The sequence below is a fragment of the Pipistrellus hanaki genome (assembly GCF_964339955.1).
Source record: "Pipistrellus hanaki genome assembly, chromosome: 8".
In the NCBI taxonomy this organism is placed as follows: domain Eukaryota; kingdom Metazoa; phylum Chordata; class Mammalia; order Chiroptera; family Vespertilionidae; genus Pipistrellus; species Pipistrellus hanaki.
Genome location: NC_140510.1, coordinates 24693568 through 24720011, shown reverse-complemented (window position 1 = coordinate 24720011; position 26444 = coordinate 24693568). Strand labels below are relative to the sequence as shown.

General features: G+C 38.0%; 1 protein-coding gene across 4 annotated transcripts in view; it reads left to right on the top strand.

Moving 5' to 3' along the window:
- GTDC1 (glycosyltransferase like domain containing 1) overlaps positions 1–26444 on the top strand; it is a 348217-nt gene that overhangs the window by 82560 nt on the left and 239213 nt on the right. For all 4 annotated transcript variants that reach the window (XM_084891913.1, XM_084891914.1, XM_084891915.1 and 1 more), the window contains 2 exons: positions 19656–19720; positions 22563–22765. In XM_084891913.1, coding sequence (XP_084748039.1) covers positions 22587–22765 — 179 coding nt within the window. In that variant the 5' untranslated portion in view covers positions 19656–19720; positions 22563–22586. Of the gene's footprint in view, positions 1–19655; positions 19721–22562; positions 22766–26444 lie in introns of those variants that run through there.

Genomic DNA, 26444 nt, shown 5'->3' with positions numbered 1-26444 from the left:
TAATTTCCCCTGCCTGACATCTATATTATCATTCTGTAGAATACTTTCACAAATATTTCATATGTTTTCTGTGGCATCTCACACTGCTCACTTTTTATCCATAGTACCAGATGAGTTCCCCCTTTCCAGGTTTACGCTGCATATTTTAAGCTGCTGATAGTGTAAGTTGATTGCCAGGTAAAGTGGTATTTAGCTTTTTGAGCTAGTCTCCTTTTCAGCATGAGAGCAGATTTCCCCCCCAGTGTCCTAAATCTTATATTTCCCAGTAAAACAGTCTTACTAACACTAAACAAAGACATTCAGAGATTTGGCTACAGCAGCAAGAGAAATGCATCAAAAAGTGGCTACTACAATACCATTTTATTAATGAATGATCTACATCGGTTCCAGCTGTGTCCATGTGATTAGGCCTTCACCAGGCAACAATGGGTATTTCCCTATTGCTTTTATTTGATTTCCAAGAATGTGTCATCTGTTACATCAGCCCCTGCCAATATGCCTCTTGTAAAAGTATTTTGGTTTTTTTTTTTTTTTACCCTTCCAAATTTCTGAAGCATAAGTTGGATACCCACACACATCCCTGCTGAAATATTGTTTTTAGTGAATGGTGGCCTGGGTTTGTATGCCTGGTGTTGCAGAATATAAATTAAAGTAAATGTTTATTAAGTTTATCGGTAAATTTTCGCAAGTGTGGTTGCCTGGTAGTGCTAAAGATAGACTATTTTCACTTTTACGTTTTCATCTTAATATTTTAGTGCAGCGGTACAATGTGTGATAGAGGTGGACGGGCGTGCAGACTGAGATGGGGATCGTCCAGATTGTTCCCTTCCCTGGACCATATGGTATAGTTCTAAAAGCTTTCTGTACGCTGTCTGTTCAGTTTATTGTAAACTCAATCTTTAGTGCACCTAAAAAGATAGCCAGATAAAAACGGGCCTGAGGAAAAGGACTTCATAGCTTGTAAGGGCCCTAGAAATAGGTGTTGGGAAGGAGATAACTGCAGATGAAATTGAAGTTGAGATGATATCAACAAAGGAGCCTTGTCATTCTCTGAATATTCTTTTGAGTTCCTACAGATTATTGTAGGTTGTCTTTGAATACTGGTTTTAAAATGAGGGCATTTATCCTTCTTTATCCCATTCTGTCAGTCTCATGGATAAGAGAGTGTGGCATTTGTCTAGTTCACAGAGGAAGCCTCTGCCTATGAACCATGCCAAAGAATATATAAACCCCAGATTTTATGAATATGTAGGATTTTTTTTTTAAATTGTTACAGTGTGAATTTAGTGCTAGGACTTTCAATAATTTCACCCCTTTAGCCCCTACCCATACTCAAAGATTGTTGAAAATTTTCTAATTCTATCCCCCTTGTCCCCCCATTTATTATGGTTCTATAATTCTATTTTAGAAAAATAAGCAAAGAAATTGCTTATTCCACATGGCGATTCTCTTTAAGAACTGAGATTTGGACTTAGTACTTCTCTCACTCCCTTCTCTCCAAAGTAAGACACTGTTAGGGTGAGCAGTAGACATTGCCCATTGCTTTTCTGGCACAAGAGATGTGAAGCTGAAATGCTACCAAATGAAAAATGGAAAAGAAAAAAAAGGCGAGCCGGTAAAGAACACGTTTCTTTACTCTGTCATTACCCTGAACCACTGAAAGTGCAACTGAGAGGAACTCAAATGTTATTGGAATGTGTAATTTTCCTCTGAATGGCCACAGTGAAATATATTTGAACAAAAAAGGCAGAAAAAGTAGATGTGGCGTAGGGAGTTGATGGTGATTGAAATTAATGAATCTTTTCAGCACTGTACTATAGAATCTATGCAAAGAATCCTACACATTCAAAATATGTCCAACAGAAACTTATAGAAAGAAAAATTAATACTTTAGGGAGTTTACTGGAGATAGGTGGGATATTATAATAATTTAATAATGCCAGTGGTGGATTGGACACTATATATTTTTTTGCTATATATTTTTCAACTCTGAAAATTTTTCATAAGCAGAATTGCTAATTACAAGTTGGGGGAGTCTTTCTATTAAAAATATTGTTATCTTATGGTTCTTCCTTTATTATACAGCTGCTTTAAGCAGTGCTCACAAAACTGAAAACAACAACATTTATACTTTCAAATAAGCTGATTTCCTTCTTCCTTTCCTCATTCCATTCTGTTTTCTTACCCTTTTTTGCCCTAACTTAAGCTATTTATTTGTATGTTATATTACATATATGAATTACCTATGCCAATTTACGTAAAAAATGTTATTTTTTAGGTTTGGCTGATTGAAGGTTTCAGTTAGGAAAAGAAATAAAAAATCTTGTAATGACTATGCAAGAAATGGGTTTCCACAGAGAAATTGGAACATGTTTATTGAAGTCATCTAGATGACTGAAAATTGTAGGATAATTGTGGACATGAAAATTCAAAATTGTTTTTATTTCTTCTGGCTAAAAAAGACTACAGTGCAGCCTACATCAAAGGAGAAAGAGACATGGATAGTGTAACTCAAAGATCTCCTCTTCTTTGTAGCTTTCTTTTAATGGTAAAATTGCCTCTGGCTCCGAGTAGGAAATCTATTATGACTTAAATGAGTAAGGGTTTTATTGTTTCATGTCAGGAGAAACCCGGAGGCAGTTAGTTTACAAGTAACTGATGCCTTCAGAGATCCAGGTAACAGCATCCTTCTCCACCATCCTTAGCATATAACTTTTGCTTCTTATTTCACAGATTACTTTTTTTTTTGTCCCTGTAGAAATTGTGTTTATATTGTAGCAGGAAGAAGGGAGTTGAGAAACCTTCCTTCATGGAGAGCTTTGTATTTTTCTTTCTAAAGGGATGCCTGCTCAGTAGGCTTCCACCTACATCTCATTGTCCAAAGTGTGTCACATCACTTTCTCTAGAAGGAGATAAAAACCACTTTCACTTTCCAGCCTCTATTTTGGAGGAAGGCGAAGAGAAAGAAAATTGGAATGAGGGTTGAGTGAGCCACCCTAAAGGTATCTGCCATCCTTCCTCAATTATTTTGCATACTTAGATGCTTGGACCTTGGAACTTTATACAGTGGTGCCTCGCATAAAGGACGCCTCGCACAGCAAACACTGCACACAACGAACTTCATTTCATGATTCATACAACGAACTTCGTTTCACACAACGAAGTCACCCGAGCTTCCACGACTGCTTCGCCCGAGCTTCCACGATCGCTGCCGATGTATTGCATCCTTCCGCGCAGGCACTGCAGGCAGTCGTTAGTCACTGCGCTTAACTTAAGCACGTATCGCGGCAATCATTCTTCATTACGAATTAAATCACGCACGTATCACGGCAGTCGTCCTTTTAAGTTAAACTCAATACACTGTATCCGGATTCAGCTGAAGCAAACAGGATCAACGATCTTTACTCCGATACTCTTGTCCGTTATTTCCGGCAGATGTTGGAGAAAAGAGAAAAACAAACGACTTTGGACAGGTTTTTCATGAAACCATCGGCCAAAAAGCAGAAAATGGATGAAGATGTGCAAGATTCGGTAGACTCTACTTAGTCTGTCTTAAAATTAAAAAAATGTGTGTTTTTTTTTTAAAAAAATTATGTTTTTAGATGTATCTAAATAAAAATAATAGCAAAAAATTTATCTTTTTTTATGTCATCTTAGCATATTTTATGCTACAGAACGAATTATTTTTTTTAACATGTATTGTTATGGGAAAACGCGTTTCACATAACGAACTTTTCGCATAACAAACTTGCTCCTGGAACGAATTAAGTTCGTTGTGTGAGGCACCACTGTATAGTAACTGCTCTTGGTTTCCTTTTGATGCCCAATGCATATGTTTTGGTATTACAATATTATGTTTCCACTAGAGGCCCGGTGCACGAATTTGTGCATGAGTGGGTCACTCTGGATGGCCTGCAAGGATTGGGCCGAAACCTGCATTCCAATGCCATCTGCAGCTCCTACCTACTGCTCCCCCTCTTCCCAGCCCCACTGTGCCACACCCAATCAGTCCCGATCTGGAGAGGCTTGCACTGCTACAGCAGCACTCACCAGCCATGAACCCTGCATCTGGGGAGTGGCCTGTGGAATCAGGCTCAAACTGGCTCTCTGACATCCCCTAAGGGGTCCTGATTTGCAAGAGGGCGCAGGCCAAACTGAAGGACCCCACTGGCGCACGATTGAGCTGGGGAAGGACCTCTGGAGTGTTCAGCCCATCTTGCTCAGTCCTGATGGGCCAGACCCTAGCATCAAGCTAACCTACCAGTTGAAGCATCTGCCCACTGGTGGTCGGTTCACATCATAGCAACTGGTCAACCAGTTGACTACCCCCTGGTAGTCAGTACATGTCATAGTAACATTTGAGCAGCCTTAGCATATCATTAGCATATTATGCTTTGATTCGTTGTTCTGTTATTCTGTTGCTCAGTCTATTTGCATATTACCCTTTTATTAAATAGGATGTCTGAGGACAGAACTGTAGTTATGTCATCATTGTATCTTTACACTTAGCACAGTGCTTACATTTGGTCCTCAATAAATACTTGTTGAATGAATGAATGGATAAATGAATATTAAGAAATACATTTGTTAATATTATTGGCATTTATACATGTAAAGGATACAGTAATATTTTTAATTTGTGAGGGGCTATGGACTAAGTTTGTAGACTTGTTTGTTATTGTCAAGGGTGTATCAATATAAAGATGTCAAAGTTGCTTTGAGTGGAAAATATTCAATTATAAAGGTTAAAGGAAAATCCTTAAAATGACTTAGTACCAATGCTTTTGTTAAAGTATATTATTCCATGATTTAATAAAAATGTATTTCTTTTTAACTCTATGGGAAGACAATTGTTTAAACAAGGATATTGTAGTACTCACATATTAAGATTCCAGTTTTTTTAAAAAAAATAAGCAATTTGAATTTATTCACAAGGAAAGCAGTCATTTGATAATTTATATTATTGATGTTGATTTATAAGAAGGAATTATTATGTCCTTGAAAGCCTCATGGGTAAGGGCACAATAAATCAGATTTTATCTTAGATGACATTTTGGGATTTTGGGTATATTATTATTTTTTTAATTCTAAGCATGGCAGTTTCATATTTTTAAAAATACACATGCATATGGTTATGTACAAGAGAAAGCATCTCTGAAAGAAACCCTAAGAGTTCATCTTTTTATCTGCCTGCTTTGCCCTAAACTGCGTTAAAATAAAGCAGCCTACCTCTTTTAAAATCTTTAGAAGAAATGGGTCAGAGTGTAACTTGGTAGTGAATTGGTGCCACACAACTCTTCCAGTTTCTAACCTGAACTCCTTTTGTTGTATTTCCATGCTGTTTCTGTAATTTTGACCCCAGAGGACAAAGCAAACAACTATCCACTATACCCCATACAACACCTCTATATGACACCATTTTAATAAATTCCTCCCTTTTCATTCATGATGGCAGAGTAGCTAGTACCTTAATTACTAAAACAACCTGTGCATGGATAGAACTTATCTCAGTGCAGGGAATGTATTCAATTATCTGGAACTCAAATTTTCTATCTGAACAGTTTATAGTCAGTGAAAATAAAGGAAGCCCTTTTAACATTCAGAAGCAGTCGTGGGAGAGAGTTCCTACATAATCTCAATTTAGGCAAGCTAAGTTTCCTACTTTTGGACTCAGAGTCGGGTATCGACAGTCCCTTTTGACCCTTATGTCTGTTCTTTTGGTCATACTTTAGGAAGCAATAATTTATAGGCCAACACTTTGCACTTAAAAATATTGCATATAAAAATTCAGCCCTTTCTCTCTGTTTTCACCTTTGTGTTCTCAGCGATCAGTGTAACATCTGGCACTTAGTAAATATTTGTTAAATGAACTGTCTTAGTATCCTTTGGAAATGCTTGCTGATAAAGGTAGCTTTATTCTTTGCCTTTCCTTATTCCTCTTTATTTTTTTTTTATGCTGCCCAGTAGCACTCAGAGTTTGCTTTTTGTTGTCTTTATCTTCTCATTGAATGATATCTGCAGTGATTTAGACCTTAGGTGACTAATACAGTGGTAATGCCTGGAAAATTCATTCACTTTTTGATGCTGCTATAATTTTCAATGCAGGAATACCTATTTTACCCTCTCCTTCCTAAGGTGAGGATTTACTGTAGCCCATTGATGAAAATTCAGAATGCCTGTTGCGTGCAAAGTACTTTGCTGGTTATGAATAGATAGAAACATGAATTGTGCACACACTTTGCTGCCACAGAACTGAAATCTGGTTGGGAAAATACACATATGCATTCTATCACTACTAGAGGGCCAGTGCACGGAATTCAGGTGACCTAGGTGTCCCTCAGCCCAGCCTGCACCCTCTCCAATTTGAGACCCCTCAGGGGATGTCGGACATCGCTCTCACAATCTGGGACTGCTGGCTCATAACCACTCGCTTGCTGGCCTTCCTGATTGCCCCTAACCATTTCTTCCTACCAGTCTGATTGCCCCCTAATCGCTCCCCTGCCAGCTTGATTGATGCCTAACTGCTCCCCTGCCAGTCCGATGACCCCCAACTACTCTCCCCTGCTGGCCAATGGCCCCTAAGTGCTCTCACCTGCTGGCTTGGTTACCTCCAATTGCCCTCCCCTGCTGGCCTATTTGGCTCCAAATGCCCTCTCCTGCTGGCCATCTTGTGGTGGCCATCTTGTGATGATGTGGGGGGCGCCACCTTGGGACAACATGGGGCGGCAGCCATCTTGTGATGATACAAGGGTGTGAGGGCCACCTAGGCTTTTATTAGTATAGATAGCATAGGTGGGATTGAGGCCGCTGCTCTAATTGAGGTATGTAGGAATAATTACTTCTGATTGTCAGAAGAAGGGTGAGCATATGATGTAAGTCTTCATGGGTGAGATGGAATTTGAATGGAATCTTGAAGTATATGTAGAAATGTGACAGGTGGTACAGATGAAAGGATTTCAGGAAGAACAAACAGCCCTAGCTGCTTAGAGGTGGGGATGCCTATGGACTGTTTGAAAAAATGGCGAGGAGTCTGTTGTGTGGAATAGGGATGTATCTGAGAGTGATGGGAACTGAGGCAAAAAAAAGAACTTAGAACCAAATTCTAAGAGGTCTTGTTTCTTAAGTAATTCTCTCTTTCTCCTGAGGAAACAAACCTACTTTTGAGTAGAGGACCGACATGAAGATACTTGTAGGTTTTAGGGGGAAAATGGAAGACATGAAATGGCATTCAGGTTGAAGATGGTGAGGAAAGATGGGACCAGTAGGGCTTGCCAGGAGGGCCTAGCACCAGAGGCGGGGTTTGGTCAGCTAAAAGCCTCGTGCGCTGCTGAATTGTTCAGAGTTGTGCAGCTGTGTCTTTTTTCCCAACGGAGGTCACGTTCCAGTGTTGAGCTTTCTTTCCACCTACATCGTTTTGGAAGACTTTGGGCCACCCTCCCTCCCCAACACCTGGGGAATAAAGTATGTGAGCCTGAATTCTGGAAGAAAGCAAAAAGAGAAGAGAGTTGACTGATTGCTGAGTGAGCCAAGAGTCTCTGCACATTTCTTCAGCTCCCCTTTGTAGTTGAAATTTTGGCTCTCTGTCCTTCCTGACTCCCGACTCATCTCTCTGAAGTCGAACTCGCTATTGGTCGCTCTTTGAGACCCAGCTCAAATGTTTTATAACATTTATCACTCTATTGTAATTTTATCCAGGCCTGAGGCCAGAAACTATATGTGGGTCATCTTAATATCACAAAACACTCAGCATAATTTTTAGAATGTAATCATTCAATGGATGCTTGTTGAATAAAGTAAATTTGTTTATACTCTGCAGTTGCAAAGACCTTCCCACTCTCTGCACATGCCAACTGTGTTCCATCTCTGGGTCTTGCTCTACCTCCTGCCTGGAAGGTTTAGATCTAGATCTGCATTGCCCCCTCCCTCGCTTCCTCTGGTTTTTGTGTAGAAGTCCTATCATCAGCTAGGTGTTCTCTGATAACCCTATCTAAAATACCGCCCTTCCCCAATCCCAGTTCTCAGCTACCTTTATTCTCTATTACCTCCGGTTATTGTTTTTTATAGCACCTGCCATCACCTGATGTCTAATTACTCAATGATTATCTTTTTAGTTCAATTAGAAAGACATTCCTGTGGTAACAGGGATGTTTGTTTTGTTGCCTGATTTATTTGCAAGCACTTGAAACAACCATGAGCACATAGTAGGCACAAGAAATATTTACTAAATGAATGGTCAAAATCAGACCAAAAAAAGATAAAAAACATACATCTGCGTGTTTGTTTATAGGTTTATGCAAGCGATGTCATTGTTATAACTTTTCTAACATTAATATCAAACTATATTGCTCTCAGAAAAATAAAAACAAATTCTATTTTTTTATAGATTGCACTGTGAAATCTAATTGTGGATTAGTGTTTGTTTTAAAAATATTTGAATGCCAAGCATATCCAGTAAGAAAACACTTTTATTATCCATGCCAGCTTAATTTTTAGGGCAGTGAAATGGAAGAGTGTCATTTCAGCAAGCAACTTATTTTCATTAGTGAGAATGGAATATTTTGAATATTCTAATTGATTTTTGAGGAATACTTTACAAGAAAAATAATGCTTATTTTCTGTACAGTGTATATTTGCCTTTAAAACAGAAGGAAACTAGAAACAGGCTTGGAAAATAAATTTTCAGAAAGGTGGGAGCTGATAACCGACTTTTGCTCAACATTGGGAGGAGGGTCAGTCAGTAAAAATTGGTAAAAAATTGGGATATGGAAAACTTTAAAGATCTGATTTTAAAAATCATTTTATGTATATTTAAAGTTTTCAAAGAGATCATAGGTTGTTTATCATGAGCTTGAGCTTCTCTTTCATTGTATTTTATTGCAAATTCACTTGGATATTTCTCCAGAAATGTTAAGTCTGTGATATGGCAGTAAAAAAGTTGGTTATCAAATCAATATTATTATATGGCTTTTAGTGTCATAAGAATTCCTTTTTGGAAACCCACAGAAACTCATTTTTTCTCACCATAAATTTTGTCACTTTCTCATAAGGTCAGAGTGCTAATGTTGGAAGTGATCTGCTCTGGGACAGAGTCAACGAAGTGGTAATAAAGTTAAAAAATTCTGCAGGGTGTTTTCCGAAGATTAGAGTTTTTTTTTTTTCATACCAACTTCACACAAATTTTAAAATACATCACATTATATATTGATAGGTGAATTGTTTAAAAATAGATGAAATGATAGGCTATTCTCTATTGTTTGCATTTACATAGTTCACATTTTCATGACTATTTTTGTGTTTTCTATATACTTTTAGTAATAGGTAGTTTTTTCTAGATTTGTAAGTTGAATTTTTCAGTGTAGGTGATTTTAAAAATGAAATGGTTATGTTAGAAAATGATACCAGGAATAATAGAGTTAGTTTTTATTACTTGAAAATGAAACATGGTTTTTAAATGGTAAAAAGTATTAGAATCTGGAGGTTCCATTTAAGAAATATTTCATTACGAAGCCTGAGTTGCCACTGGGTTAATATTTATTGAGTATTCATTCACCTATTGCATATATATAAATATAGGGAAAATCTGAGTGGCTATAAGAGGAGGCAGTTTTTTAAAAATTGCAAGACTGTGTTTCTATTAGTTGAATATCCAATCAGTCCTTTGCTTTCTTTCTTTCCTTTATTTATTTATTTATTTTTAACACGTGTAACACATATGGATGATTGTGCAATAACATTTTCCTGCTTTCTTAATACAGACACTTAAGAAATTAAGTGTGAAACTGGAAGTTCTATTCAATTTTATTCACTTTAATTAAATATTTTTTTCTTATTTCAAGAGCCATACCTAATTATTAAAGGGACAAATTAACCTTGACATTTTACTTGAACTTTAAAACTTTTACTTTGCACTAGGTTTTCCCATGTTACTATTCAAAACTATAAGTACCAGAAGAGTATTTTAGATTCTAAAACACTCGGTCAAAGTACAACTCCAGATTTCTTATCTATAATAACAAAAATGTAATATGCTAATTAGACCGGATGTACAGGCTTCTGGATGAAGCCGAGGCTGCTAGGGAAGCCTGGTCTCCAGTGTCAGAGGGAAGCCCGGTCCCCCGATCCTCCAGTGCCAGCAGCTGGGGGAAAGAAGGCCTACTCTTGCATGATTTTTGTGCATCGGGCCTCTGGTACATGGATAAAGATCTCGATCTATTTATAATTATTTAATAATTCAAGTACATTTTAAAATTAATGAGTATTTTATTTTATGTTTTTACAAAGTTGCTTACGAAACCAAATTATTATGTTTGTAAGTAGCTATAGCTTCACTAGTTTAACCCTTGCTGATTAGCTTTTTAATAAATTTCTTGATAGCAATAGCAGTTAGAATAATTTGAGAACTGTTTGCAAACTCCTGGAGGGGAATAAGCCTTCAATAATTGGCTTGTTTCAAACAATTTGGCCTCCTTCCCTAAAGTTAAGAAAAATTTATGGTTTCTTTTAATTGCAAGTTGAGACATTCAATGAAGATAACATGAAGAATAAAATGAAGCACAAAGAGAAAAACAAAATCACTCTTAATTCTACCATCAAAGATTATGTATACCTGTGAGCATGTACAATCTCACCTTTATTCACTTCATCATGTTTATATATATATATATTCATCTCATGCATTCATGCAATATGAAACATTTCCCATGCCAATCAATATTCTTCACTATGATTTTTTATCATAGTCATTTAATCACAAGGGATTCTTTTTTGTTGGATATTTTGATTTTCAGATATGGGCAAATATTTTAATAAAGATTCTTGACAATTTCCAGAGTTAATTATCAGAAGTGGTGTTGTTGCATCAAAAGACATGCACAGTTTTCAAGCTTTAGTGGAATAGAGAGCAGCCTTCAGGCTGTGTTTTCAGAATTTGAAAAGGGTCCTTTTAATTCACACACTATTCTCATCTACAGATGGCTGAAATTTTATCACCTGTTGCTCCTGGGAGAGGTAACTCATTACAACGAGCAGACATCTACTCTGAACAACGTGAAGGAATTTATTTTAAATGTAGTTCTTGCAAATAAAGTTTCATAACCACATGGGGCAAGAGACATGAGGTAGCATTGAACAAGTGGAATGATAGTGGGAAGCAACGTATTCCTTTACAATACTACCACCATCAATTGAACAGCTATTATATAAAATTCTGGATATTATGTGCCTAGTTTTGGGAGTTTAAGTTTTTATTTTTCTGTACAAGGGTTCAGGCTGTTTGTTAACTGTAAATGCTAATTAACCCAGTTGAGAGACTTATGGTCCCAAACATGGTACATATATTCTGGATACCGATGCAAGAGGGAACTAATTAACTCCTGAGCAACCTTACTCTGTTTGAACACTGTTTGCCAAGTATGAAATTACTTCCTTAAGAGACGAGGAGGATGCAAAGTGTGATTTTGGGTAGTTTGTAATGAATATCCTTTACTGTAGGGTCTCTGCTTCATTAGACAAAATATTTATATCATTGGAATGTCTCCTTGAAAAACAGGTTGATAAAGAGATAACCGTGACAGACAAGGCCACTAAATAGATAAAAGTAGATAAAAGTCGTGGTGCTTGCTCCAATCAGGAAACTCTGAGCTACCGCTCCTTATCTTTTATCCAGGGGAAGTGTGTGTCAGATGATAGGGGCAAGCCTGTGCTTCCTCTGCAGAAATGAGAATATTAGACCTTCCAGAAACTACTCTGTTGTCTTTGGATGCCTTTTCTTTACTCAACAGTCTTCATCTCAGATGTCTACAGGATTTTAAAATCCCAGTCTATTATTATCAGACTGACTCTTTTCCTTATAATAGTGGGTAGCTAATAATACGCCCCTTGTGATATTTAAAAATAGTGATACAGCTCTCGTTACCACATCTGTTAGCCCCAGATTTACTTAGCACTCATCTAAACTGGGCTTCTAGGCTTTTTAAATTTTATCACTTATAATTTCTAGACTCTATCAAGTTTTTCTAGTGTCAGCTTATTAAACCATAAGTAAATGCCTTAAGACCGTTGACAGATCAGCATTCTTGAAAAAGGTATTGCAATTAGGAAAAGAGCTGCTGCAATAAGTAAATAGAAGAAAATATACTTTAATCCTACTTCTAGTAAATTACTATGCTCATGTGTAACTTTGGAGATGAGAGAAGTCTCACTAAATATTTTAGTTGATATACATCTTTAAAACATGGTTTATATTGATTTGGATCTTAAACTACAGATTCTAATATTGCCTTCATCTCTTGCTCCCTAATACTATTTAAAAGTTCTGTAACTGCAAGGTGACTTTCATTTATATAAAATGAATTATTAAAAACTCTAAAGGTATCTAACCTTGGCACTAGGGATATCTGTTTTTAGGCCTTTAGTCCTATATGGAAATTTCTCTCTTCTCCCAAGTGTTTACTGATATTCTTTTGCTTCCTTGAACTGCTAGGATTTTGCATTTCTTTTAAGTGGATTTCCCCTTACTGATAAATAGATTGAGTTGTGAGATTGCGTCCTTTTCATTCTTCACTGGAAGTGAATAAATCCAGAACTTTATACTTGGTGACATTTATTTCAACTCATCAAGGGAATGCCACCCATGTGTGCTTGGGTTGCTGTACTTCAAATAGGACATTGAGAATGTTTGTGTGTTAGAGTAATCTTGCTATTTCTGTTTCAAAATTAACAAAAAATGCGCTATGTGCCTCCCACTGGGAGAGGGAAACTTCTCCACAATTTTTTATTTAGTTAATATGGATTCAGTTCTTAAAAGATGTTAGACTCCACTAATGCCAGTGTATTTAAGAAATTAGTTGTTTTATTTTCAACGTATTTGGTGTGTATAGTTATAATTACCTTGCACAAACCAAGTCTGAGTTAAATTTTGACATAGAAGTCCATGCAGGGTAGCAAGATAATGCTTCTGTCCAATAAAAAAATGCCTGTCTAATAATTGAACCAGTTAATTTCTTTTAGGTTATAGACTGGACTGTCCTTGGGTGAAATATTATTATAGAGAACAGCAGCCAGAGAAGACAGCTGCCTATGGCATGAAGCACGGCTTCTGTATCCCACAGCAATGCTGTCGGCACGGTTTTCCTTAGGATGAGTTGTGGCTTTCAGATACAATAAGATGCCACCTGTTACATTTAGATGATGATAAAATGAGTAAGTAGTAATTAATAGTAGTAAGAGGTGATTGTTTGTGGTTGATAATAATAGAAATCTTGGATGAATTAGGAAGAAATTGTCAATGCCATTGCTAAAGGGTTTTATGGTTTATTGTCTCAGCTCACATTTGTTGAATACTTTCTGTTTGCTAAGTGTTGGGGATGTAGTGGTAAGCAAGCAGACCTGGTCCCTCACCTCCTGGAACGGAACACCCAGTGGGGGATGCAGATGTTGCGTAATCACTCATATGAACATAGCCAACAAGTGGTAAGTACAATAAGTACTACAGACTGTTACATCAGGTGGACTTGGGCTTTATTTGATGGTGACTGTAGTAAATTACGATACGTACGCAATGTAGTTATATAGGTGACCTTATATCCCAGAGCAAACCCTTCTTGTCATGTGAACCTTGGATATTGGCTTTCTTCCATCCTAGTCCTCAAGGCCTATTATCCTGTCAAAAAGAGGTCAGGTTGGAGCTGGGGAAATATGAAGGATAAGGATTGTGAAGTCAGGAGAGGATGATTATGCTGGATTCTGGAAGGAATCATAAGAGATTAGGACAAAAGTTTGAGTTTTTCCACCCTCACCACATGGTGTTCAGTTTTGTGTGACATATACCACTGATGTCCTGGGTTTATAAACTGTTGGGAGGTATTATTAAATACTAGAGGCCCAGTGCACGGAATTTATTCCGGCTGCCAGGACCTCCCTTCCCCCAGCTGCCTGCCACTGTCGCCACTGGCCGGGGCAGGGCCAGCTGGAAGAGGAGTTGCAAGAGGTTGACCTGCAGGCCCTATCCTCCATCAAACTCCCAGTCGAGGGGATGATTTGCATATTAGGCTTTATTTTATAGGATAATATGTAATACATGTATTTATCATCTTATAGTCACATTCATATTCCACATATTTATAAATATGTGTTGCAATAGGTATCATTTATGTATTCATAATTTTTAAACATTGATATTCATTCCCAAAACCTCAAAGACTAGAAAATGGAGACGCCTTTTTACTTCTGTCCCGCAGTGAAGAGTATTGGGAAGACACAGGAATATGGAGTCAGAAGACCTTCGCTCTCACTCCACTTCTTCTCTCTGTTACAGAAAAGTGGGTGGACAGCAGTGGCAGCAGCGTTCCCCGCACCTGTGATTCTGTGACACACTCTGATCTCTCCGTGGGATCCCTGTCCCAATGTGTCCAGTCACTGAGTTTTCTCCCACTGAGCTGATTTACAGCCCCTTTCACAAAGGCGGGAGCCTTGGAGAAATGCCATTTCAAGAAAGCAAATACATTTTTCATCTTGTCAAACTTTTATAAAATGAATAAGTGTTGGCAGAAAGTATTTAACACTGCCTTTGTCTTCCCCGTTAAATAACAGCCTAATTACTAAATGTGGAATGGGACCTCCAGACTGATGGTGAGGGAATTGGCTTCTCATCCTACTTCCACTTCTAGTATTAAACTATGGCAACGGTAGATCAAACAGATTAAAAAAACTGCAGGTGATTTTCAGAATTCACGGATCTTTTATATTCTCCTAGGCCATCAAACTGGCTTTGGCCTGGACTTGAATTGCTCATAGTGTTTCTCTTAATTGCTTTATCATTGCTGCTTCTGTTATGTTAGTAGGTTAAGATAAACACACATCTACATTAAGCATTATTTCCAATAAATCCTGATTTCTGTGAACAATAAGAAAAAAATCATTATTCGAAAGAGAATATAATAAAATGTGTTCAGATATGCTGATGGCTTGATTTAGTTTCGTCTTTAGGAACAATGGGAAATCATTAGAAGCAAATGTAGTGCTAGCTGACATGGTTTCTTGGGACCTGCGCTAAGTGAAAGCAATGCCACTTTAAAAGCTGAATCAACTTCCCATTCCCCCCTTATGTTCCCTTCAGCTCTAAAAAACAGATTATGGGCTAGCCCCCAGAAAATATGTATTCATAATGGTCATGGTCCCCATTCTCCAGATTTTTGCAGTCTCTTGGGAAAGCAAGACATGGAAATAGAGTAAAGCAAGTATAATACTACCTTACAAAGTAGAAAGGAAGTCATGCTAAGAGAAGCTCAGGGAAAGTTCATAGAATTGATAATTCATGAGCAGAAATTTTAAGAAAAGTTCATTAAGTGAACACGAAGAAAAAAGACTGATTGAAAAGAGATAAAGGTGTGAAGTCATAGAAGTATAACATAGCCTGACTGGGCTTAGTGGTTGAGCATCAACCTATGAACCAGGAAGTCACAGTTTGATTCCTGATCAGGGCACATGCTCTAGTTGGGGGCTCACTCACCAGTGTGGGGCGTGCAGGAAACAGCCAATCAGTGATTCCCTCTCATTATTGATCTTTCTTCCTTCCTCTCTGAAATCAATAAAAATAGATTTTTTTTTTTTTTAAAAAGTGTGACTTAGCTATATGAGTGTGAGTACTTGGTGTTGCCACGGTGCCAAGTCTGCAGAAGTGAGGGAAGAGGAATTGAAGGGGGTAGGGGACGGACGTGAGGGTGTGTGTAGAGAACGGAAGGAAGTGGCCGGAAAAAGAAGGTTGTAACTGTACTGTGTAGGGCCTTGGGTTTTATCTTTAGATGATGGAGAGACATTGAAGATGTTTGAGCATGTCATTTTATAATCAGATTTGCATTTTGGAAGATTATTTGTGGCTGGCTTCTGGAGAATGGTGTGACAGGAACCAGATTGTGTGGTATCATGGAGATATAGTTAAAAGGGTAATCTTATTAGGGTCAATTGAGTGATGAGGTGATTTTCTGGTGTATAACTTTCTATCAATTTATACCTATACTGCCATGTTTTAAAATGCCAGCAGATTGAGAATATTTTTAGTATTCAGTAGAAATAATTCATTGCTACTTTTATAGTTTGAAGTTCTTCATGAAATTAATAGCAATGAAAACTTGAAAGAAGGTTAGCATTTTATTTGTCCCTGATATTAAACCAGCAAACTTTTTACAAAAATGTTTGTAGTTATAAATTTTGCTATACAACCTGGAATGTAACTTTATAAAAATGTAAGGTAATAAATTGTAACATATACACATGTAGTTATTTGTGGAAATTATGCATATTTGAAAACAAGTGAATGATGTCATAGTTCAGGCATATCAAATTATTTGTTGATTTTACATTTGTTGCTGACAGTCATAACCAAGACTTTGGATTAATTAAATTCATGGAAGAAGTGATATATATATATATATATATATATATATATATATATATAGCAGAAAGTTAAATTCCAATATGAGAAGAATGAAAATATTTGATAGGAAAATTTAAATAGTCATATATGTATATCAGACTGTAAATTTGAAAAGAGCATGTGTTCAAATATCATTGCAAATCATATAGTTGGAAAAGTACATTTTAAAATGGTTTTAAGTTATGTCACAAAGAATATAGCTTATAAGTCTTCTTACCAAATCTTGCATAAATCCTCAGTTCTTTTAGTTATGTCAACAGCAAACAAAATTCAGTTGAAAAAATTAGAACATCCATAGCATTATGTGTGTGAGTGGGGGGTGGGGTGGGGGGGATAAATTATTAGAGGGCAACATCTTCTTTATAAACTCAATATTTTTTTTTAAATTGCTATTTAAGTACATATAATATACAAGATATGATGAATGTTAGGTTGTATGTCCTATAATCAGTTAATGAAATAATGATTAGTTTCCCTGATGCATTTTCTTCAATTCAAACTAATGTTCAGGAATCTTGACTCATTCCTTACTATTAGCTAAACTTTCTCCAATTATGTAGCTAGAATATTATCAGTGCCTATAGTTTTAGGATTGAAACGTTATTACTCTGCATTTCATGCCAGATTATATTTCAGTTTTCAGAGGTCACATCGAGGTTTCAGGGGCTAGCATGACTTTGCTGTGCCTGATTTTTAAAAGTTAAAGAACCCCAAACCATTTCATAGACATCCGTCTCCCATAACGATGATGAATGTAGTAAAATACTTTAAGAAAACTTTTTTTTTTTTTAAGCAAAATGTATTTTTACTACATATTTGCCTTTCATAGGTTCTGTAGGGGAATCAATGGTGACATGTTTCAAAGCAGAAATCTTTTCATGTTTATTTTTTGCTATTTAATGAGATTTCAGGTACATTTGAACAACCGGGGTTTCCCTGATGAATCATTAAAGTAAGTGAGTGGGCTGAAAGGTAACACTAACTTTTCTCAGTACTGCCCTAATTTATCCTGCTGGGTTATTAGTTGCTTTTTAGAGAGAAGGTGCATGTGTTGGAGTGGGTGTGTGGGTGGAGGTGCAGAAGGGAAGGGGTCAGTCAGAAAATACCAGGTGACCTATTGCGAGATGATGACCTATTGGGAAATCCTACCCAACTTTACTTTCCCCAACTTAAAGCAGTTTGCTCTGCCAAGCTTACTTTTCCAAATATTGCTTATAGGCAAATAGAAAATAGAGTTTCAGTAATTGGTGCAAGGGTAAGGTATCAAGCCATATGCACATTAACCTGTGGAATCGATTTCTCATGTGTGTGGGATTAAAACCGTTATAACCATCGTCACTGAAACTATACCCTCCTACAACTAATAGCAGTAAGGTGTCTGTGGAATGTATTAATACAACAATTTCTCTGATTTAAAATTTTTACTTGGTATTTGGTTGGAAAATTATTTAAATATTATAGGTAACCAAATTGACATCATGAATGTAGGTTTCTAATGAGATGTAGGATTACTTTTAGAAAGTCCACATGATGTATTTCTACTTAGCACGTCTTTTCCAATACATCAGTGACATACTGCGATTTTCCTCTATCTATAGTGTTAAAAAAAAAAAAAATACTCAACTACCATAGCAGTGGTTAGTGCTAGAGTAGGTAGACAAAAATGTAGTTCACCTTGAAAATATTCATGGCTCAGGGAATAAAGAAATTGGGTCAAGCTGGAAATAAATGCAGGTACAATGACAAGAAGTTTTAATAACACTTTAAAAATATTCACAGCATTGGTTTCAGGCTACTTTTGTTCTCAGTGATCTAATCAATGCATTATTAATGTTTAATTGAAATGACTGGTGGCACGTTTTTATTTTGGTCAAAATGTTTCCATGAAATACTCTTGTGATTTCTCCCTTTCCATCCCATTTTAATTGTAAATACAAATTGTAAATACAAATTTTTTTTGAAAAGTAGATAATTCGGTCATTTTGACCTCTGGTGATCTTAAGTAGAATTTGAAGTTGTTTAAAATGTCTATGTCATAACTATCATTTTTACTCATTTTATATTGCCAATTTAATGTTTAGCATTTAACCAGGTATCATTAAATCATAGATAAATAATGAATTAAACTCCCATAAAACTTTAATGGTATAGTAGAGTTTCATTCATTGGTGTCACTGGGAAATAAAATATGCTGGGGAAAAAAATGAGGTTTTTTTTTTTTTTTAAAGCTGAAGTTTACTTATTAAAAGTTGATAATTAAAAAAAAAATTATCTTATTGAGAGTATTACAGATGTCCCTCATTTTTTCCCCTTTGTTCCCTTCAACCACGCTCTTACCCCCCTCCCCCCACAAAAAAAAGTTGATAAAATTTATCCAAAATATTGTTTATGCTATTTTAAGGAAAGCAGCATATAAACGGCAAAAATGTATTGGTTGTTTACTCTTTTATTAATGTCATAGAATATCATCATTGTAGTGTCATGAGGAAAGGACTTGGGCTTTCTGATTGGTATTTTTTTTCTTCAATGAAGAAGTGTTTTTTTGTTTTGTTTTGTTTTGTTTTGTTTTGTTTTGTTTTGTTTTGTGTGTGTATGCATGTGCCATTTCTTCCTTTTAAAACACCACACCCAACTTCTGATAGATTTATACAGTTTAAATGTTTCAAGGTTTAATATCTGTGATTGTACTTGTACAAATGCTTTAATAGATTCAGTCACCCAGGCACCCATCTAAGACCTTTGCCTGCATGTCTGTTCACCAGCCATCTTTTGTTAAACACGTGGTCACTGCCACGAAGGAGCCCTACTTGTTTTGGAGTAAGAACCTTCAGAGTTGGGGCCCTGCATCTGCCACTCCGGAGGACTCACTCCCCGGTACCCCTTCCTGATGTGCACAACTGGCTGTGTTCACCTGACCTGCTTGTGAGCATCTGTGGTGTCAGGAGGACCAAGGCAGTTCTCTGGGAGTACTGCTACTATGGGCGAATCATATACTCTCTTTATCTTTTAACAAATTCTAGCATAACATCAAAAATCCTTTTTAACAAAGTGTATTTTTAACCTCATATTTATGTGTCTCAAGCAATATTTTCTAAAACAAAACTAAGCACAGCGCATTTGAACTGTTCTCTAATGTGCTGTAATGACATTTGGTTTAAATCTTATATTTAAAACTCGGCTTCCCTCTTTTGCTGCTACCTAATGGGTATCATCTTTCCTCCAGGTTGTGCTTTAAGAAGACCGCAGGGAAGAACACATTCTCTTCTTGCCACAGAAGTTGCAGTAGAAGTAAGTGGGGGAGCTGCCAGGATATGTCTGTCTCCACAAAACAAGCAGAACAAATTTCCATGAATCAAAGCCACTAAGTATAGTTTTCAGAGATGGTAGGACATAGTTACTCTCCTTAGGAAAATACCCCAAATGCAGGCACACCCATTGGCCGCTAGCAACATGCTCCAGTAAACGCCGGTTCAAACCTGTACATTTCACTCTTCTCACCGAGCTATTAAAGGGGTGGAAATCTTCTATAGCTATAATCTTTTCTTTCCCCTTTTCTATTTTTCAACCTCCCACATGCTCGGCGTTCAGTTCTGTGTACTGATTGTCTTGAATCTACAGCAGCACCTACACAGACTGCCTCCACAGTTTTGCAGATAACTGATGATTCAGACCCATAAGAAACATCTGTAACTATATGGCATAATACGTGCTCTAGATTAATCATGGAAAAGAGTAGAGTAATGAAGAATCGGAAAGCTTTCCTCCCTGAGAGTATCAATGTTGCTTTGTTTGAGGTTATATGAGTGGAATATTCTTTAGAGTGGCTTATATCCCATCCCGTCACGTGAGGAAATATCTCAGGCCACATTTACAAGCATCTTTTAGAGACCTTTTAAGACTAGACAGTGCATATACACCTTAGCATGATTAGGTCAGAGGAAATAAAGCAAGATAGTAGATATCTTGATGTGATCTAGTAAGCCAATTAATGTTAAGCTGCTTTTATTCTGTCGTTCTTGAAACCTTTGATATCATTCTCAGAATTGCCTTTTATTGCTCTCTCTAGTTTCTTTCTAGAAGCTTCTATCATTTAAAGGATTAATGGCTACCATTTTGTTAAACTTGGAGTGTGATTAGAGTGGAAGTCTCTCGCCAGCTGGCCTGAAAAAAATTGAACTTCTGCATAGCTCAGCCTCTGAGCTTCCTTCTTAGCCACAAAACCAGTGAGGCTTTTAAAATCATATTTGAAATGCGAGCTGCTGATGAGGAATGGGTAACACCCACTGTTTACCAGTTGCATGTGTGTATCTATCTTTCTAACCTGTCCTGGGTGGATAGGAGGTTGTGATTGAAAATTACTGATTTTAAATGCTGGAAGATTTGAAAATATTCTTTCTCCTCAAGTAAGGTGATTTATAATCATAATGGGAAGAGCAAAATACCTTATTACTGATCATAAGCTACTGTGCACAATTTTATCTTCACACCTCTGTGGTTAGTACTGCTTGTCCCCATTTTAGAGAAGGTGTGACTGAGGACTACAAATTTAGGTAACTTGTCCAAGGTCATACAGCTGGGAAGTGATGGAGCTGAGCTTCAAATTTGTATCTTCCTGACTCCAGGGCTTATGCTTTTTCCATCCGAGGAACACTGTTTCTTATTTTGCAGATAATTATATGTTTGTATACTTGCCCTCCAAAATGCTCATTGGGAGATTCAGAGATCAAGAAAAAAGCCTTTATTCACTTCTGGCACTTCTTTGAGAACCATTTGAGACTTTTTGCTTTGGAATGCCATTTAATGGGCATGGCTTTGTCTGAGCAAAGTGAAGTACAGTTTTACCAGTGAAGAGCATCCCTGCATTGTTGAGACTAATTTCATGGAACAACATTATTAAGAAAAGGAATATGCCATTTTATAAGTGGTGTTTTCTTTAGTCATAAAGGGGAATTCAAACCTATGGAATATTTAAAAAAAAATGTTTTTATTGATTTTTGAGAAAGAGGAAGGGAGAGGGACATAGAGAGCAAAACATCAATTTGCTAACTCCTGCATGCCCCCTAGTGGGGGGTGAGTCCCCAACCTGGACATGTGCCTTGATCGGGAATCAAACCATGACCTCCTGGTTCATAGGTGGATGGTCAACCACTGAACCACGCTGGTCAGGGTGGTATATTTTTTAAAGCAATATTTTTCTTCCTTACTTCCAATAGGAAATAGTATATACATTGAAATGTTTATAAAAGTTTTTATATTCTTACATATATTTTTATTTCACTAGCACATTAACAAAAGTGATACTGTTCAAATAAAAATTTCTTGCTAACCAGTTCTCTGTGATGAAAAATTTACCATGTTTTTAATGATAACATTATCCCTCAGATTTGTTGTTTAAGAAAAGGCTGTAGAAACCTTGTTGATTCACTGGCATATAGCTTTACTGCATTTCTTCTTTGGGAGTGGGCTATATACAATTGTGAGGAAGTCAACATATGTTCACTGTCCCAAGAAATTGTATCGTAAAATTTGTAACACTAGAGAATTGAGATTTAAATGTGAATGTGCTTTCTTATAAATATGGGTTCATTGGAGGTAGTGATAGCTGGTGAATTTAAAAAATGGATTAATATGAGAATTACAGAATTAGAGAATATCTGAACTGGGAAGGGCCTGGCCCATGAAGGGCTTTTGGAGAAGAAGATAGTCCAAAACTCAATACAACTCTAGGCCACGCCAGTTTGGAGTTTACTGAGTCAGATCAAAGACATTTAAGTTAGGAAGTGAGTGGCCACAGAAGGAGAGGGGCTTATACTTCCTATGGTAGGAGGAAAACGGAGTCCTTGTGGAAGTAATCTTAGGGCATGAAGAAAACACATCAAAAACAAGAAAACATCCTTCATGTCCTCTCACTGACATGAATGATGCAATAATATTGATAGCAAAAATACAAACCTGAAGTGTTATATGTTTTGTTAAATAGGGGGACACACCTATTTTTTTTATAAAATAATGCATCTGTAAATTATTTGTACTCGCTTACTGGGTATAATATCTTAAGTTGTTTTTATTTAAAAAATCTTTCTACACATACACATATATTTGAAAGATGTGTTTTTTGCTTATTATCTAGAATCTGAGGCGGGTTGAAGGGCCAATGAGTATTCTTCTCATTGAGGCATTCTATGGAGGGTCCCATAAACAGCTGGTGGACCTGCTCCAGGAAGAACTGGGAGACTGCGTCCTTTACACTCTTCCTGCAAAGAAGTGGCATTGGAGAGCGCGGACGTCGGCTTTGTACTTCTCTCAGACTATCCCCGCCAGTGAGCATTACAGGTAATGAGCCTACAGGCTGCATCTCCAGTCTTTTTTAAATGCCCCTGTGTGAGGATGGTGCTTCTCTATTGGAGTCCCTGAGATGTTGTCCAGCTGGAACTGGTTAGTATGACAACAGTACAGACAGCAGAGAGCAGGGGAGCACTTTGCACTCTCAGGACCCCCCGTCCATGGGAAAGTGTCCACATTTAGAACCTGCACGCCTCTTCTTATTTGTCTTGTGATTGTCTCACATGCACGAATGAGGGTATGGGTGACACTTTTGGGCCTCAGAGAGTTGGTCTTGGGCTCTGTTTTATTTTTTTGACTCCATAACCTCCAATGCCTGTTTTAGTAAGTATGCTGTTTTAGTTTAGTTTATTGTGTCTGCTCTATGCTAGGAGATAGGGTTTCAAAGATGAATATGACCAAAGTCTATGCCCTTACAGGGTTGAAGTTCTATTGAGATAGAGATAGACATGTGCATGAAGTGAAAGTATGGAAAATGGAGAAGTTGGTGTTAACTGTGACAAACTAGAGGTGGCTTTTAATAGTTGGGAGCCTTTGCTTACTCTTGAAGGATGAGTGGATCTGGGGACACAGATCTCACTAATGGTTTCTGCTTTGTGGGAACTAGGGGCATCAATTAGAGGGTCTTAAGGGTGGATAAAAATGCTCTGGTACACTTACACAATGGAATGTTACTCTGCCACAAAAAGGAAGAAACTTTACCCTTGCCACAGCATGGATGGACCTGGAAAACAATATACTGAGTGAAATAAGCCAGTCAGAGAAAGATAAGTACCATATGATTTCACTCATATGTGGAATCTAATGAACAAACTGAACTGCTAAGCAAAATAGAGACAGACTCTGTGAGAGCAGGCAGACAGCGCTGGTGGTGGTGGTGATGGTGTGCTGGGGAGTGGAAGGATTGAGCAAAAAGGAAAAAGAGAGACAACTCATGGACATGGACAACCATGTGGTGATTGCAGTGGCGGAAAGGGAGGTAGAGGTGTAAGACGGTAGAGAGGGGATAAATGGTGATGGAAACAAATAAATACATTTAAAATAAAAGAAAGTCTTATGGGACACATTGGAAAGATGGACGAGAAATACTGATTATAGTGGCGGGAGGAATAAGTAGAATGGAATTCCCTTGAACATGTTTACCTCTTTATTCTGTTTGCATGCACTGCCGAGAATCTCTTGGTTGTTAAGTAGTGAAGATTATTCTGCTGTGGGTTACGTATCTGATGTTCCTGCCACCCCGGGCAGGACAGCCTGGGTTTAGCAGGAGCCAGGCTGATAATGAATGGCGTTAGCAGACAGGTTGTTAGAGAAAGGGCACAATGCTGGATGCAGTGTGCACCATGGCCTGTGTAGCCATACCCATCTGCTGCACATGAGGTGGAGCAGTCACAGGGACACAGGAGCCTGCAATTCAAATGTAGGTTGCTGCTCTTAGTAGTGATTTGAGGAGTTCAGAGAATAACCCTTTTGGTGAATGAAAACCATCCATCATCTCTGAGAACTCTGTTTGCAGATGGAATAGTAGTGACCACTCCAGTCACGTTGCTTGGGACTTTAATGGTGAAACATGGTTTGGTGGCATATTGAGAATTTTGTATTTTTCCAATCTAAACTGTATTTTTCATTACTTAATTTAATGTTTTGTATTCTCATATGACTAAGTGAATATTGTTGATTCACTAATAGTATGAGACATATCAATGAATATCCTACCTAATAAAAGAGTAATATGCAAATTAACCATCACTCCACTCACAAGCCACGGCCACCAGCCATACCCACCAACCAATCAGAGCACATATGCTAATTAGCCACAACCAAAATGGCTGTGGCCACAGAGGTTTGGGTTTCTCTGGCAATGGAAGAAGCTAAACTTTCCACCTGCCCTAGCAGGCCTAAGCCTCCACTCTAGGCTACAAAGTTTCAATTGTAGAAGGCAAATATATCCCAGATACCAGGGCCTCCACTTGGGTCACTGAGGGGCATGGCCAGCCTGCAAACCACCATAGGCCCCTCACTCAGACCACCCCATACCCCAAGGGAACCCCCACCCTGATCTGGGACAACCTTCTGGGTAAACCAGCTGGTCCCACCTGCGCACCAAGCCTCTATCCTATCTAATAAAAGAGTAATATGCAAATTGACCATCACTCCAACACACAATATGGCTGCCTCCATGTGGCCAAAGATCCTGCCCCCATGCAGACACAAGATGGCCACCACAAGATGGCCAGCAGGGGAGGGAGGTTGGGAGGGAGCAGGCCGGCAAGGGAGGGCAGTTGTGGGTGATCAGGCAAGTAGGGGAGGGCAGTTGAAGGCGATCAACCCTGTAGGGGAGGGAAGTTAGGCGTGACAAGGCCGGCAGAGGAGGGAAGTTGTGGGCAAATGGGCTGGCAGGGGAGCAGTTAGACATCAATCAGGCTGGCAGAGGAGTGGTTAGGGAGTGATCAGGCTGGCAGTCAGAAGAGGTTAGGGGCAATCAGGAAGGCAGGCAGGTGAGCAGTTGGGAGCCAGCAGACCTGGATTGTGGAGTCCCATATTGAAGAGGGTGCAGGCTGGACTGAGGGACAACCCCCCTGCCCCTGCCCCTGTGCACGAATTTTGTATCAGTATAAAAGTAAATTTTGTATCAGTATAATGAATGGCGTTAGCAGACAGGTTGTTAGAGAAAGGGCACAATGCTGGATCAGTATCAGTATAAAAGTTTTAAAGGCAATGATAAGACTATTGCTGTGTTAAAATCTGACTGTTTGTAGTTGCTTTCCCATCTTATTTGTTTTCCCTGCATTGGTTGTGCTTGTAGTACTTGAGGTCAAGTAATCTGGCAAACTTTATGGTGGCAAGTTTTCATTTAACATTACATCTTGATATAATGAAAAATTTCAACGGTGACTTGAACATTGAAATGAACCAATGCTGTATTTGCTTTCAGATTTCATTTTGATTATGCAGTTTTTTAGAATGAGAGGATTGTATTACAGATATATGTATGTAGATGGCAGGCAAATCAACACTTCTCTGCCCACTCCCTCTTAGGCCTGAGGCATTTGAGGATAAACACAACACTGCTGTTTGAAGCGGTCTTACTTGGGAAGTAGATTTCTGAGAGATCGTGATGTCGCCAGAACCTCCAGGTCTTCACTGTGGTATCTGTGATCTCTTAGGGTCAGCCATATAAGCCATGCAGTTAACTGTTCATCTAATCAGACTTCACGAAGAGATAGAGCTCACAAGTTTAACTTACCGTAATATTTGACCAATGATAAGATGTAACTCTTTATCAAATAGCTCTTTCAAATACTTTTGGACAGATAGCAGCAGCTTGAAAACTTACACTAAATTAAAAAATATGTTCACTCAATCCTACTTTGAGGTTCTAGAGTAATCTTTTTTCATATATATATATATATGAAAAAAGATATATATATAATTGATTTCAGAGAGGAAGGGAGAGGGAGAGAGAGAGATATCAATGATGAGAGAGAATCATTGACGGCTGCCTCCTGCAAGCCTCCCACTGGGGACTGAGCCTGCAACCCAGGCATGTGCCCTTGGCCAGAATCGAATCTCGGATCCTTCAGTCCACAAGCAGATGCTCTATCCACTGAGTCAAACCAGCCAGGGCTAGAGTAATCTTTTATTACCCTGGTTGATCTGATCTCTGTAG